This window comes from Anser cygnoides, chromosome 5, assembly GCF_040182565.1.
Source record: "Anser cygnoides isolate HZ-2024a breed goose chromosome 5, Taihu_goose_T2T_genome, whole genome shotgun sequence".
In the NCBI taxonomy this organism is placed as follows: Eukaryota; Metazoa; Chordata; class Aves; order Anseriformes; family Anatidae; genus Anser; species Anser cygnoides.
The window spans coordinates 62,790,474-62,806,773 of NC_089877.1; the positions used below are offsets into that span (position 1 = coordinate 62,790,474).

Below are 16,300 nucleotides of genomic sequence, written 5' to 3' on the forward strand. Positions count from 1 at the left end.
GCAGAGGAACTGAGGCTGTCTGGTACTTTGATAAGACGGGGCTGAAGATTGCTGCCCTAATTCACAGGACCACTGCCTGTATGTTACAGACAGCTTTCCCACATACTTCTCTCCTTACAAATCACACATGGCTCATAGTCATTATCCTCTGGCAAAGAGATTCAATTGCTACAACAAAAATTCAGCTACTTCAACCTTTGAACTCTGAGCTTGCTGGAGGATATTGTCTTTTAGTTTCTTAGTCAAAAACCAATTTTACTTGTGAAAGTATTTTATTGCCTCAAAATATTCATGTACAACACCAACCTTACAACCTCTTACAACCTTATTATGAGCACTAAGTTTGTGATAAGATTACAGCCTCTTAATTATATCATGGTAGTCAAAACGCTGGTGAGAGTGATGTCCCCGTTAATGCACAGCTGGGTGATCTCATTCAGCCTCTTCTCACGGAAGTTGTACTGCAGCAAGTGAGCATCGTTGACTGCTACCTTGAAGTGATCCATCTCGCAGAGAATCTGGAGCTGAAATTAAAAATGCCAAGTCAGCAACAAAAATAATCATCAGACTTGTTCTAGGAAAAAGTTCTAAGCCCTAATATTAAGCGAGTTAGCACCGACTGAGGGCCGCTACCAGCTGAGTCCAGTCTGGTGACACAGATTGCTAAAACACCACTGACCTTTGCCTTCCTAAGGCCCTGCTGTACTCTTCCTCCTTGGTGTTTTAGCTCACGGTGTCTGTCTCATGACTACGATGGTGTTTTCAAGTAGCAGTATCCTACATTTCATGCAGTGAGAGCTGAGTTCACCCGTTTTGCAGGAGAAACAGCTTGTGAAGAGAGTTTGGCTGCTGTAAGGAAGAATGCCTTACAGAAACCTGCCCAGTGATTGCTGCAGAATGCCAGCGTAAATAGGGAGGATGCCATAATAAATGGGAATGACAGACTGGGGCAAGTTATACCACGGGCACCTGGACCAGCAGGAGGGGGTGAGAAATGTAGGAATGGTGCCGTGAGATCTGCTGCCCTGTGCAGCTGGAGAAGCACACTGGTCATATCACTGCTCACACAGCCAGTTTACTCGTAAGCAGCAGCCTCTAGGACCTGATTTCTTGTGCAAAAGCATCAAGGTCTTTACGGGGAGTCTCGTTACACAGTCCTGATAAAAGCCTCCCAGCACATGATGTGGGTGCTGTTGCACATTAAGGCTGAATATTTTTTTTTTTCGTTACCTTGAAGGGCATTCCAGGCTCAAAGGGAAATCTAGGAGCTGATCTGTCCTCCTTTCCCCAGTTATTATGGAACTTTGAATTACAGACGATGACTCTTCTGTTATCTTCCTTGAAACGGGGATTGAAGTGGAAGGCAACGTCTTCCCCCCTCTTGAAATCCAGTGAAAATCTGCAAAGGCAATAATGGATTAGCTGCTTTTCTACAGAAGCCCTGAGCTCTGTTACGGGGCTTGCTAAAAGCAGCAGCAAGTAAGCATAAAAAAAAAAAAAAACCAACAGACCCCATTAGGCAATGAGAGGGTGTTTCTGACATCTTTAACACAATTATTTTGTGTAACGTTTGATTTTACGCACTGCAGGTGTTATTCAGGAACAGAAAGTGAATTCCAGCCCCCTGCTCCATCCTGCAGCACCCTAACCCCACGGAACCCCCACACGCAGCGCATCTCCCCAGGGTGCTGGACACCCCCCATACCTGTCGGGGTTTGGGTTCACCGTCCCCGTGATGGTTATGAGCAGCCGAGGCATGAGTCCTGCAGGCAGGGGCAGCTCGAAGGGGATTCTCTGGGAGAGAACAGGGACTCGGTGTTAGCAGAACAGCGCATCAACAGGCAACGGGACATTTACGCTCAGGCAGGGGCTGGGTTTTGGCGCGACAACACACCAGGACAGCCCAGTGGCACTGCAACTGCGCATGCAGCGTCCCAGAGCCACCCTCCTGGGGACGCACAGCCCCACATCCCTCCTGTGGCCACGCAAAATCAGGCAGAGGACAGAGAAACCCTTAAGATATGATGGAGCCGTTACCATTGGAGGAGCCATCCCTGGTCCCGCCAGTGCTCCAGGTGCTCCCGGATACGGTCCCATTCCTGGTGCTCCTATGGGATTCGGCCCCGGTGCTCCAGGATACGATCCCGGCGCTCCAGGATATGGCCCCGGTGCTCCAGGATAGGACCCTGGTGCTCCAGGATATGGCCCTGGAGCTCCAGGATACGGCCCCGGAGCTCTAGGATACGGCCCCGGAGCCGCTGGTGACCCGGGGTAGGTGCCCGGTGCTCCGGGGTACGGCGGGAAGGCCCCAGGCGCCGGCTGGTTCCCCCAGGCAGGGGAGGGCCAGCCTTGGGGCGCGGGGGCGCTGGGGTTGGGGTTGTTGCAGGTGGACAAGGCGTCGGCGAGCTGGGGACAGAGGGGAAAGGAAGAGGAGGAGGGTGAGGTGGGGCAGCCAGCGTCAGGTGGAGCCCCCCCCCCCTCCCCCAGGTCCCAATCCCACCAAAAGTCCCCTCTTTTGTACAATGGAACACCGCCATGCCCCACAGTCTTAAAAGACATCGATACTTACGGAGAAGCCGTCTGACATGTTCCTAAAACGAAAAAAACAAAGGACATTTAGGTCATTTTTTTTGACATATACAGCCCGAAAAATAGAGGTTTGGGAGGCTTACAGTGCTGGAAGCGCATCCCCCTGCGTACCTACCAGGCAGAGCAGACAGCTCCGGCACCTCAGCACGAAATCTGGCCTAGGACCTGCAGGAGAAATGAGGGTCACCAAATGAGGGTCACCACCAAACAAGGGCCACCACCCAACGAGGGTCGCCACCACCCAACGAGGGTCACCACCCTGCACGGCAGCACTCGGGCACAAACGGAGCCGGGTCCAGGCAGGAAACCCCTTGGTGCTCCGAGCTGTGGACGGAGGGCTGGAAGCAGCACGTCCCTGCCCAGGCCACGTGGACGCTGCCTGGTTTGCTCTCCCGAATGAGGAGCTCATCGCTTCCTGGGGAAAGGGATGTCCCCACTGTGATGGGGGTGCCCGGGCACCATTACATGGCAAAAACACGTGGGAGCAACTGCTTTAAGCCCCTCGGCAGCCCCAGGAGCCGTGCTGGGAGTGATGTGCACCATCTCTGTCCTGACTTATGGCCGGGGCGGTCAGGTCTGCGCTGGGCTAAGGGGTGCCAACAGCTCAAACCAAATCCAAATGACAACCAAACCAAACAGCTCAAACCAACCCAAACCCAGCCCTAACACCCTCCGGCCACCAGCAGCAGTCGATGTCAGTGCAGCACCATCATCAACCCGACAAAAACACTGCCAGTGTCAGCCGGAGGTGGGGAGCCCAGCCCGGGGTCCTGCTGCGACTCTGCCCGGGGGGCTCTCGGCTCCTTCCAGCCTCCCCCCCCGGATTTCACTCTCTGCCCACGGGGAAGCGCCGCGCTCGTCGCAAACCACAGAAGCACCACACCCGCCGAGCACCACATGAAACCGAGAGCAGAGCTCTGCATGTGACCGACAAAAACGTGCCAGATCTGCTGCATTCACAGATCTGGGTGATTTATTCTGGACTCAAAACACTTCGTAACATGAAAAAAAAAAAAATAAAGCGTGGGGAGCTGCTCTTTCTGCCTCCAGCAGAACCCCTCTGCGGCCAGACCTTCGCTGCCCCCGGCTGTTCCCTGCAGCCGCAGCCCTTTGCTGGGGTGACAGAGGCAGGGGGGACACGGGGTGCTGGCTGGGCGCAGGATCGGCCCTGGCTCCTGACGCACGGAGCCTCTTGTCCAAGAGCAAGGTGCCCCCGCACAACACTGCCCTCTCCAAAGGCACTTGAGGGAGGGGAGCGATTTGCTGGGGCGAGCACCGCGGTGCCAGCACCCACGCGGGTCACGGGAGCGGTTTTGCCCTGCGCCGCCCGCAGCAGGCATTACTCACGTCCCCGTGGCGTGATGCTGGAGAGGATTTCAACATAGGGAAAACACCCAGAGAAGCCCCTGGGGGAGCAGAGCGGGGAATGGTGGCCACAGAAGCGGCAGGAGCCCAGCCTGCAGCCGGCCTGGGATGGAGAGAGGAGGGCAGGTCCCGCAGGGGGGCTTGCCTTCCCCCCTGAGCATCCCGCTGTCCCCACGTCACCCAGGGGGATGAACATGCTGGTGGCAACGCCAGGCCAGCCGGTAAAAGCCCCTTTACAAGTTTTTTGAGTTTTGAGTTCACAGCTGCAGCGGCTCAGAGCTGAGTTCCTCCTGTCAAAGAGCGCATTCATAAAGGAAGAGGGGAAAAAAAAAAAAAAAAAAAAAAAAAAGGAGAGGCAGAAACGGAGGTTAAAAAGGAAAATTCCAAATTGAAAGCAGAGGAGTGACACTCTCTTTGGAAGAAACGTTCAGTTGCACAACGGTCAGAGCAGACCTGGCTTCAGGAACAGCAGCAGAGCACAAGCTCTGACGGACGACAGCGAACCCTTTCCCTGCAAAACGCCCCTAACCCCGAGCCTGCGTGACTCCTGGGCCAGCCTTGCAGCCGGCATCCAGCAGCAGATGTTTGCGCTGCCCACACCTCGCAGCTCTTATTTGCCGTCGGCTTTTTTTTCAGCCTGTGGGCTTCCTGTTTTCCGGGGTGAAGGCTCTGCCACCGGCTCTGCCCAGCGCAAGAAGGAAACCCTCACAGGTGTCCGGGCAGAGCCCCGCGGGCGCTCCCCATCTCGAGGGGAGCTGAAGCGCCCCTGTCTGCGCCCACAGCCCCTTCCCTGCCTCTCCAGCCTCCCAGGGCCTCAACGTTCACCCACCTCCCAGCCTCTGGGGCTGGCGCAGAGCCACACCAGTCGCTCTTACAGCTCCGTAACGCCCGTCCCTACGAAATTATTCCTGGCAGCGGGGACTTTCCATCTGCTCCGACACGGGGGCTCTCCGCGAGGGCCCCCAGCCGCTGCCTCCTTTCGAGGCTCAGCCTTCAGCCACGCATCGCCTTGGGCCTTGGCGTTGGGAAGCCATTTGGGAACGGGCTTAATTTCTTTTTTTTGGGGGGGGGGTGGTGGTTGAGGGGGCTGAAGGGGAAGCGACAGCCAGGAAGGGACGAAGCCACGGACCCCCCCCTTCCCTGAGGGACGGGAGGCCTCAGCGCCCCGCAGCCTCCGCAGCCCCCTTACCTGTCAGCAGCGGGACCGGCCGCTGTCTGCCCGTCTGTTTGTCAGTCCGTCCGTTTGTCAGTCTGTCTGTCCGTATATCCGTCCGTCCGTCCTGCCAGCCCTGCCCTGCCCGTCCCAGCCCCAGTCCCGGCCCCCCTCGGGGCGGGGCGGCACCGGGAGCCCGGCCCCGGGGGGCGGCTTCGTTTCCCCGGCCCGTTGAGGAAGCGCCGGGAGCTTCCAAAAAGCCTCCCTGCTGGGCTTGTGCGCGTGGGGCTCAGCCTCCAGCCCCGGTGCTTCCACGAGTTTTTAACCCCTCTGTCAGGTGTTAACCCCCTGGCTCTCTCAGGAGGCCGCAGTGGGGTGGCGAGGCGCCAGGGCGTCCGGCGTGAGGCTGGCCTCGATGGCATGAGGCTGGCCACCAGCAACACCAGCGTGTGCAAGGCACTCGTGAAGAACCAAATTCATGTGCAAGCACCTCGCTGCTGCCCCTGCCACCCTCAAGACCCCTCGGTGCCCCGACACCGTCCGGCTGTGCGCCCTTGCAATGGCCGAACACGAAGCCAGAGGCCTCTGCTTCGCCCCAAGACAGCCAGGGAAAGGGCGCTGCCAGCAGCAACCACAATTTCCCCACACGCAATATTTTTTTCTGCAGGCTAAGGCTGACACATCTCCCATTCGCTCACGCTGGTTTTGTGGTAACACAAAGAAATGCTGGGATTCTGCTCTGCTGTACGGTGCTGTTGGTGCCATCAGAGACCTAGAAATAACTCTGTAAGGCAGCAGCTAAACTGAACAGCTTAGCTAATGCTGCTGCCGACGCCGAAAAACAAGACAATAATCTGTTGAGTTTGATTTTTAATGAATTTTAATATCACTCTCTGCAGTTCATCTCTGCTTCTCCAAACTACTGGGCTCTGAAAGACGGCGGCCTCCTCGCTCCTCTAGGGCCCTCCTCTCTCCTCTGGGATCCTTCTCACTACTCTGGGGTCCTCCTCTCTCCTCCCAGATCCCAAAACCCCAGATTTTAGCATCCTTCAGCTCCAAATAATGCTCATAACGGGGATTCAGACCAAGGTTGCATGTGCACAAATGGGCTGATGAGAGCTGCCCAGGGAAGGCCCCAAAGGGGCGCACAAGGGGAGCGCCGGCGTTTACCTGTCACAGCACCCAAAGCTCGCCGCAGTGAACACACGCTTGGTATCTTTGGGGATGTTTTCGGGCAAAGGCACCTTGAGAGGATTTAAACCAGTGAAGGATCCCCGCTACGCTGCAGGAATATCCACAGCTGAGATATCCCACAGGTGAGAGCAGAGCAGGGCTTTCCACAACAGTGCCTCATCTCCTCACGCAAGCATCTGACCGAAACCCGGCCTGCCTGAGCACACCACAATCGAGTGCTGCAGACCTTCAGCCAGCTCTGTCAGGAGGTTATGGTGACGTGCACAGAGAGTTTTTAGGCAGGTACCAGTGATTTTTGTCTTCCCTGATAAGGTTGTATTATTAACCAGTTACTTTGCTGTTTTTTTTTCCCTTTTTCTGCTAAGATTTCCCCCGACTTCTTTGGCAAAAGATATTGTCATGAAAAACCCGTTTTGCTGTTTTGCTCTAAAGCTCCAAACATTTACAAAAGAGGCTTGCCTGTTTTTCCAAGTTCCACTGCATAAGCTTTACAGCTTCCAGTTATGCAACACAGCGTTACAAAAACGTTTAACCAGAAATGAAAACAAGAATCAAAATCCGAGCTTTGGTTCATTTCTTCATTTCTCTAAACCAGGGAGCGCAGAAGAGAATGAGTGAACGTCCCTGCAGCATGGATGGGCTGGGCTCGGAAAGCCCTTTGCACGCGGATATATTAAATGCCTGCACTTTGCTTCGCCCTGCTTCACCTGCGTCATCGTCCTGCTATGTGCACCATCAGACACGTAGGTGTGGCGACTGTCAATTTAAAGTTTTGTCTCTCAGAAAAAAAAAAAAAAAAAAGAGTATCTGGTTTTATCACCACAGACAGAAGCAAATGGCAGCGCAGGAACGTGGCAGCTCTGTCAGATGTAAGTCACCGATCACATCGCGCCCTTGCAGCGCTCGAATGTGTTGTGAGGTACTGCCTTGCCACCCAGATCTGGCTGCTTTTCCAACATGGATGAAAACATCATTCATTTCACAGAAATAGGCATATATCCTCTCAAGTATCCTGCTTGCTTTTAGAGACTCAGTGTAATACGCAAGCCCGCTGCATACAGCGTGACATCAAAAGCCCGATTTGGCAGAGCAGCCTGTTGACAGACAACAAAAAGCCCAAGGAATAGAGATGGAGGACTCAGGCAGACGGCTCGACCGGTCAGATCACGCCATTTCTTAGCAATATGCCCTCTGACTTGCCCTTCACTGAGGCCAAAAACATTCCCTAAACGCGATTTGCTTTCCCCAGTTTAAAATGCCCAGCATTTATCTGATAGCAAGCAAGTGCCAAGGTGTATTTTATGGCAACCCAGAAGTAAGGCTAGAGGTAAGCTAATGAGCTAAATTCCACCAAGTGCTTAGGTTCGGTCCAGCACTTGAACTTACTCACCCCACCTCTCCTCACTCCGGCTTCCCAAGACACTCCGGCACCATCACGCTATAAGGCAACATAAATTATTAAACGTTTTCCTCTAGGAGCAACCTTTGACAGGCTGCTCTGCAATAGTTTCAAAGTGCTACAGTCTATTAAATTCTTTTTATCGAAGGGATTGCTTGCAATCGCCTTATAGCAATGTTTACCCAGTGACTAGCATTGGGTTAATTAACTACACACTGTGTTAGTTCAGGTTATAAAGGGAGGAGAGGGCAAAGAAGTCACTTAAACTGAAGAACTGCACAAAACCAAGTGGATAAAAAAAACTGATTCATGGAGACTGACCCAAAGGCACCGTGCCCTTTGCAGGCACCGGGAAGAAGGAAAGCAAAAGAACAGTTCACAAAGAGCCCCCCAGCTGCGAGAACAGGCTGGTACAGGGAGGCTCAGCAGGAATAAAGGGTAATGCAGAGGGCGGTGTAGAACAGAGGTTCCTCGTTTGGGTGCACCTGGGGAGCACCCCAGTAGCCTTTATGCTGATTTATATCAAGAATTAATGCCTTCTGCATCTGCGTGCTGCTTTCTTCTGTTCTTGTGGATGCAGAGTCCCCAGAGGCGACAGACCCAACCTCAGGGCGAGATCTGGCTGCGTGAGGATACATAACTTTAAACCAGTAGACTGCTTACTGGCAGTGAAGTCAGAAAGCTGTGTATCTCTTGTACTCTTTATAGGCCTGCTTGCTTTTTAGCTAGCCATACAGCCAGCCATAGGATCAGAGAACCATCCAGGTTGGAAAAGACCTTCAAGATCACCAAGCCCAGCCATCAACGTGACCCACCGAGTCCCAACACTAAGCCCTGTCCCTCAGTGCCACGTCCCCACGTGTCTTAAATACCTCCAGGGATGGGGACTCCACCACCTCCCTGGGCAGCCTGTTCTGGTGCTTCACCACCCTCTCCATGAAGAAATTCTCCCTGATGGCCAGTCTAAACCTCCTCTGGCACAACTTGAGGCTGCTTTCTCACATCCCATCACCTGAGAAAAGAGACCGACACCCCCCTCAACGCAGCCTCCTTTCAGGTAGCTGTAGAGAGCGAGGAGGCCTCCCCTCAGCCTCCTTTTCTCGATTAGAAAAACAACAAATAAATTACAGATTTACAGCTGTCAAGTGAGAGACAACCATGAGGTGTCGAGGACAGAAACTAGGCCGGAGGGGCCACAGGCTCTTTCCTAACACACACTAAAGGGCTTAGACCTAGACAGCTGCTGACAGGGGCACCGACCCCGATGAAGCTTCCAGCACAACCCGTCTGGGTGCTCAAGAGCCCACCTCAGCAGGTCCCAGCCCCGGGGTGACGCGGCCGCGAGGACGCAGTGTGTGACCGGTGTCCTGCTGGCTGGGGTCCAGCCCCACACGGCTCCTGGCACCAAAACCTGGGCTTCTGGAGCTCAGCTGCACGGCAGGAAGTCTCTAGATGTTATCTGCGTAAAGCGTTCAGCTGCTACTTCAGAAAAACCTGCATTTCCAGCCCGTAGGGTAGCAGGGAAAATATTGGAGGTAGATTCAGTGAGTGTATCTAGAGGGTAAGGAACTAAATGGCACCAGAGCTCACCCCCCTTCAAGGAGCAGCACAAATGTGCCACCACGACCACACGATTTGATCACTCACAGGACCTCTGTGGCCTGGCTTGCGTGTGGGGTCGCAGCTACACTAAGTGCAATATTTGGGCTGCAGATCTCACCCTGAGGCTGTGCTCAGAGCAAAACCAAGCGGCCCCATTCGGCCACAACCTCTTCTTCCTCCCCACACAACCTCCCTGGCCAGGGACGGGAAGCATGGTAATGTCAGCTCCCGTCTCAGGTACAGGACCAAGGTTCTGAGCGCCACAAATGCCTCCCCGGAGCCCGGTGCTGCACTTCCCCGAGGTGCCACTTCGGTTTCATCCCTGCGTGCCAGTCAATCTCCACCTCCGAACCTCCACCTCTCCCAGCAATAAACGAGGTCATCACAGCTGAAGCACCGACAGTCTCACCTCCGTGCTTGCCAGACGTGTGCAATATCCTCCCAGCACTTCTGAGCTCGGCAGGGAATCGAAGAGCCCCACTCCTTCCCCAAGGGTGCGTTAGAAACCCCTCGGCATGCACCCCCTTTTTGGGGCAGGGTGTGTGTGGCTCGTTCAAGAGCTCAATGTGCTGAATTGCTCAACCCCCACCAAGCATCACCTTGCTCTAACTCCAGGGAAAACCTCAGTGCAGAAGAACCTTGAGAACCCGAACCTGACAATGGAGAAAGCAGAAGGAGCAGATGAGGCTGTCGATGTCAGCAGCACCGTCTGTGCTGAGCACTTGTCTCCTTCGGGCACTTGTCTTCTACTGCTGCTGCTTAGCAGAAGAAGGGGACGTTGGTTTTACCAAGCAGAAGTTTTTAAAAGAATAAGGTCATTCGAGAAAGGACAGGAAGGTCTAGAGCCTTCTTCTTGCTGCCCTGGTGAAGAGGATTTTAAACTAAGTTTGAAATAGGACAAAGGCAAAAGCTCCAAGGGTGCACTTAAAGGGTGCTGGGCAAAAAGAGCTGGCATCCAGAGGCTCCGTGGAAAAGGGCAGGAGGTTTGGGAGAACAAGGATGTCAGCCTCCCTCCCTCAAACAAAAAAAAAAGTAATAGAGGAACGCCAGCACGGGAGTAATTACAGCAACCCGAGCCATTAGTTCATAACAAGAATTTGGGCTTTATTAGCAGCTAATTAGCACTCAGGGCTTGGGCTTAATGAGCACTGCTTAATGAGAGCACCCAAAACCTCTCGCAAGGCACAAGCAGAGAGCCTTCACCATGAGCTTCGGGCCAGGGTTTGATGGGACAAGCCGACCGACTCCAGGCGGGTGTAAGGGAATTTTGGCACAGCGACGGCCGGGGCGGCAGCTTCGTCTCCTACCTCCAGCCAAGGCCAGGCGATGCTCCACGGGTCAGGAGTCTCCTGAGCAGGTGGGAATAGCAGGATGGCCCACGAAGAGCAAGACATTAAAAGCATTACTAGGATGTGATGGAAGGGGCAACTTTCATATGGCGACGTATAGCTGTAACGGAGAAAAACCCCCGCTACCTTCCCTTCCTGCCTAAACAGCCCTTCGGTGAGCACACCATTAATTAATCATTGTGCACCTGAGAGGACACATGAGAAGCAGACGAGGACCTAGGTGATTAGCTCCATAATTAATTAGACGGTTGGGGGTGACATCCCGTTATACTTTTCTAGTTTAAATGTTAGTCCTTCGCGTGGAGCATGGCCTTGCAGAGGGCTCGCACCAACCTCCCATGTGTGAGCACGTCTGGGCTCCCTGTTCTTGTCCTGTAGCTTTTATTCTCACAGCTTATCCTTTTATTCTCTAGAGCACAAAGCAAACCCCCTGCCTTTGTGGCTGCCTTCCCCTGGAAAACAAGAGCACAGGCACAAAAGGGTGGCTCATACGTCTACCCCTGCCCTAACAATGCCAGCAGGATGGCAATTCGACCCCCAGGGAGCTTCGCGCAGCTTCTGACATTGATGCTGTAAGTGAGCAAAAGCATGCCATGGTTTGAAGCTTTTATGCTACTGAAGATGAATAAACGAGGAGCTCTTTGTGCTCGACGTGCCAACGCCAGTAACTCGTGGTGTCAATCCGAGTACCAAGTTGCTTTCCAAGCATTAAATGAGTCCTGTAGCAATTTATGTCAATGGAGATCCACAGAAGTCATCAACCACTCCCCGGCTTTGAACTTCACAGTGACTCCTCCTGGGCAGCACACTGGCCTCTGAAGGAAGGTTCTTTGTCCTAACAATGCTAAGTAACCAGATGAGAAATCCCCACAGTGATCCCAAATGCCTATTCAGATGCTCACAGGGCAAAGACCTCCCCCTGGCTTGCTGCCATCAAAAAACCTGAGGTCCCGATGCTTTTCTTGGCCATGCCCTGTGCTCACTCAAACGTGCAGCCCGCTAATTCAGCCTCACAGAAAGCTAATCCAGCCTAAACAGCAGAAAGGACTAGTGCTGGGCTGTAGCGATGGGTTCAGTCAGTCCAAACCTAATGCCACCAAAACCAGGGCGTGACTCCTGTCTCTTTGGGTGCAGCCACAGAGGACCAAGGAGGCAGCTGAAGGGGTCACAGCTCTGGGTCCCACAGCTAGCCCGGCCCAGGGGGCTTCCCCTCTCCCTGCAGAGAAGGACTTGGGGGTGCTGGTGGACAAAGAACTTGCATTGCAGCCCAGGAAGCCAACTGTATCAATGCTGGGCTGCATTGAAAGCAGCAGGGCCAGCAGGGCGAGGGAGGGGGATTGTCCCCCTCTGCTCCACCCTCGTGAGACCCTCACCTGGAGCCCTGCACCCAGCTCTGGGGCCCCAGCACAAGGACATGGGGCTGTTGGAGGGAGTCCAGAGGAGGCCCCGAGGATGCTCAGAGGCTGGAGCCCCTCTGCTGTGGGGACAGGCTGAGGGAGCTGGGGGTGTTCGGCCTGGAGAAGGGAAGGCCCCAGGGAGACCTCACAGCGGGCTGACAGGGCCTGAAGGGGCTGCAGGACAGCTGGGGAGGGGCTCTGTGTCAGGGGCAAGGAGGTAGTTTTAGGTTAAATAATTTCTTCCTTATATAGGAGCTTGGTGAGGCTGGAGAAGCGGTGGCTGTCCCATCCCTGGAAGTGCTGAGAAAGGCAGGTGCAATGCCAACTAGGCTGAAGCGTTTACTTTAAAGTAACTTTATTACAACAATTTGTGGCTTTTACCTCGGGTCATGAAGTCGGAAGGGATGGGAAGAGCTTTGTAAGAGGCACTGCTAGGTTAGTAGCCTTTGCTGTTTCACTGCACTTCTTTTGATACTGAGCACAGGAATTCATTCTCGTGTAAAACCTTACCCTAAACATGGCTAAAGTTTAAATCTTTCATACAGTGCATGTCTTCTCCCTGTAGAAATCAAACCAAATGCAGTTTGATACAAGGCTGTGACAAGATGTAGAGTTACAATGCCATCTCGCAACCCAGCCCAAAGAACGGCACTGCGTGAAGGCACAGCTAAACCCGGGCCCTGCCCCAACACAACCCAACACAGCAGCGACGCTTACTCCCAGGTCACTCCCAAGCGCTGCTGTCACTCACTAAATTGTGGCATTTTTTTCCCCATTTTTATCAAGTTATTGTGCGTTCAATGTCAAAATAATAAACACCAGGTACAGCCTTGTGTCAGGAGGATGTGTCACGCACATGACCCAGGAGGGCTCCCAAACAGCAGCACTGCCCTCTGCTGCTTCCAGCAGGACTCAGAGAGCCAAAACCAGCCATGAGCTCCTTCACCCGGTGAATTTCGCTTTTATTTGAACCATTTAGAGCAGGCCTGTAGGAAGAGAGGTTTTTTTTGCGTGGTGTCACCCCGCAGACACTCCTTTTTAGCAGCGCCTTCCTTTGCCAAGCGGTGCAGGCCAACAGGAGAGCATCGAGAAGATGAGGACGATGGAGTTGTGCTGCATTGCCCACGGGACAGCACTCAGCTTTCCAAGCGGTAAAATGGGGACAGCATCACGGCTGAAACAAAAACACGAAAGCGGAAAGTGGAAGCTGCTGAGGTGCCTCTAGGACAAAGCTTTCACGATGAGCAACGCTGACACAGTTTCCTTCAGGGGCACCAACAAACCTCAGTTTCGCATAGCACAACAACAGCACTGGGATATCAAAGCATCAATTCTTCCTACTTCTAAGCAAACTTAAAATAGGATATTCCACTTTCACTGTGCTGGAGGGCACTGCCCTGCAACTGGAGAAAATACAGGCAAATTAGAAGGTAGAGGATTCAAAACCGCTCTGAACAATTTCTATTGTACAAAGCACTATGTAAAGCTTGCCACATAATGCAAATCAAGCACATCCTTGTGAAAAGGCATCTTAAAACACCGTTTTACTTCTCATTATCTGTTAACAGCTTACTAAAATGCAGTATCCTGACAGATCACCCCTTACTAGCACATGCTGCATTCCTACAGGGAAGCCATAAATCCACCACTGAACCACACTGCATGAATTAGCCAAACCCAAATCTGCGGTCATTGGTTACCGTTGCATTTAAGGATAAATTCCATGTTTGCTTTCACTCAGACACGGAAGAGCATGAATTTCTTGGGAGTCGCGGGGGGATGCAGGTGGGAAGGGACATGGACAGGTCCCTGCCCCAAGACTCAGAGCCGGCCCTGCTCCAAGGCGAGCCCAGACTGCTCCGGGATTTATCTGGACTGGCCTCAAAAACCTCCCAAGGATGGAGACTGCGCAGCCCCTTTGGGCAATCCACTCCGGTGCTTGACTGGCCTCATGGTGAAAAAGCGTCTTCTTATTGCTGGTCTGAACCTCTTGCTTAAACTCATGCCCCTGTTTACCCGTGCAATACTGCCTGGTGCTTGCTTTAAGATGCGCTCTCCGCCAGCTGGAGGAATCTTCTCTTAAACCTGAACTGTGAATAATTCCCACCGAGGATCCCAGCTCCAGCCTGTATGTCACTAGCAAACAGCTCCTGACAGGACAAGGCACAGCAGGGCACCCAACTTCCACCCATGTCCCCTCAAGATCACACTTTCAATAGCTCATCCTTCCTAGGCTCCCTGTCTACTTCAACGGAGAAATCCAGTCCTTGGCAGAACACGGAGTGAAACGCTGATGGTGGACGTGTGCTGCAGCCCTCTTTGGATGAGCTGGCTCCCAGCGACACTCGGCCTCACACGGCTCTGTCCAAGGCCACGGCCACACGCGCATCGCTCGCTGCCTACGCCAGCCTTCTGCTCCACCCCGTCCAGCAGAGCACCTTGTGGGATCCCCGCCGGCCTGTATCAGTCACCTGGCCTGAGGGAAACCACGGTGGTGGCAGAGGGAAGAGAAGTAGGAAGACATCCTTAGGCCATCGTTACTGCCAGGAGAAACAAGCGGCGGTTGATGACACGGCTCGGCACAAGAGTTAAGGGTTAAGTGCTACGAGCCTCTCCCCTACTTTCCTCCACAAGAACACTCGTCTGCCAGAGCAGGTAAAGTCTTGCACTGACAACAGAGCCACGGCCTGAAATTAAAGCCAAAGGTGTGCCAACTGACTCCTCAGCACGGCACGTCCCTGCTGAGTGCCATGAGAAAGTTGGAAAGGGGACAGACACAGAGGGATTTCTATTCTATCTCTCACATCTCTCGCGTAACAGGGAGTACGCTGTTCCGAAAGAGATGCTACAGAACTGTTTGTGCTATTACACTGACCGCCCCTTTTCACTTACCTGGGTGTAACTTCTAACTTTGCCATAAACTAAACTACGGAGATTTCTGTACCCCGTCTGCAGAATTCTTCTGTATTGACTTGGGTCAATTTAGCCAGCATCTCTCTTGACACAAAGTACCTGCTTCTTCCACCAGCGTGTTGCCTAAACGCATGCAGGTTTTAACGCTGTATTTCCCACATATCTGAGACATTCTCCCGACAATAGTGACCAAAAAAGGAAAAACTTGCTGTTATCAGCCTAATGGATGCATGTGCACATGCACAAGTATTTTTTGATCAACTCAAATTCTGCTGAATTACGAGAGCAGAGGGGGTTACAGTTGATTCTACCATTACAGCTACCTTGAAAATGTAATTAGGAAAAGTAGGTTCAGAAAAAAAGGAAAATATTTAAATATCTTGTCTACGTAGCCGTTATCCTGCTGCAGACCAAGAGCTTCAGTACTGCACCCTCTGTCGTACAGCCAGGTATCGGTGACTCTCGGGTGGAGCCCAGACAGCAAGCACAGAGCTCCCCACTCCTCTCAGCACCACAAATACCTGCATCCACCCACGGGGCAGTGCTGGATCCAAGCCCGCCTGCGTTTTCTCTTTTCTCCAGATGTCTCAAGGGTAGGCATTAACTACACTCATCTAATAGCGTCTGCTAATCTTGCAGCACATACTGGTTGAAAGCTTATATAGAAGTTGAAACTTGCTCTTCTTCATTTGTCAGATCACATTGACTGTAATCTTATATCTAATGGCTGTTTGAAATATATAGAATTGAAGAAATGTATGGAATTGTGCTTAATAAGAAAGCCAGTTATGAAAATATATATGAAAACTTTTGTGTCAGAGCCCTTGCTGTGCAGAGGCTAAGCACAACCTTCCTATCAGCTGCCCACAAGGCTGGTGGTTCAGAGGTTTTCAAACAGGCTGGTCAGCGATCAATGCCTGTGCACAGAAATGGGTCTGAACTTGCCTGGAGAAAGCTCACCCTTCTGCTTCACCAGGGCAGACTGGAACAAGGACATCCTACATGGTGGATGCACACCCGTACCGCTTCTGAGAAGTTACCATGGGTGTCTGCAGATGTAAACACGCCCCTAAGAGTTACGTGGTTAAGTACCACCTGTCAGATGTCGCCCTCAGAATTCAAGTAAAGTTTTCAGGGTCCACAGGGCAATAAGTAATTAACAGAATTGGATCAGCATATTCACATCATCACCTCTACCAGTGGAAGAGGATTTCCATTTGAAGAATCATGCGGAGTGGGCAATCCCCCAGCTGAACACTTAGGACAAAGCACTGGCCCACGCACTGTACTGTTCTATTAACAGGTCCTAGGACCTTATTTGGTGCACATCATCCAAGAG

The 16,300-nt window shown here is 52.8% G+C and overlaps 1 protein-coding gene across 4 annotated transcripts; it reads right to left on the bottom strand.

The window, feature by feature from the left end:
* Nucleotides 1–253: 253 nt before the first annotated feature.
* Nucleotides 254–5,299, bottom strand: LGALS3 (galectin 3). Of its 4 annotated transcripts, none has more exons than XM_048066230.2 (7): nucleotides 5,144–5,299; nucleotides 2,705–2,754; nucleotides 2,570–2,591; nucleotides 2,038–2,406; nucleotides 1,706–1,794; nucleotides 1,231–1,399; nucleotides 254–524 (listed from the first exon to the last, which is right to left on the bottom strand). In XM_048066230.2, the coding sequence occupies exons 3-7, from the start codon at nucleotides 2,585–2,587 to the stop codon at nucleotides 369–371; spliced, it is 801 nt and encodes a 266-aa protein (XP_047922187.1). In that variant the 5' UTR covers nucleotides 2,588–2,591; nucleotides 2,705–2,754; nucleotides 5,144–5,299; the 3' UTR covers nucleotides 254–368. The 4 variants fall into 4 exon arrangements, with proteins under 4 accessions (XP_047922187.1, XP_013049330.1, XP_047922189.1 ...); XM_013193876.3 differs by having other exon boundaries at nucleotides 2,701–2,754; XM_048066232.2 differs by lacking the exon at nucleotides 5,144–5,299 and adding an exon at nucleotides 4,784–4,992.
* Nucleotides 5,300–16,300: the final 11,001 nt, after the last annotated feature.

What these genes read in the sequence shown, in the direction of transcription:
- LGALS3 (XM_048066230.2), bottom strand. An exon ending in CAGGGATGGCTCCTCCAATG is followed by an intron (nt 1,795 to 2,037) that starts GTAACGGCTCCA and finishes GTTCTCTCCCAG; the next exon opens with AGAATCCCCTTCGAGCTGCC. An exon ending in GTGAACCCAAACCCCGACAG is followed by an intron (nt 1,400 to 1,705) that starts GTATGGGGGGTG and finishes TTGCCTTTGCAG; the next exon opens with ATTTTCACTGGATTTCAAGA.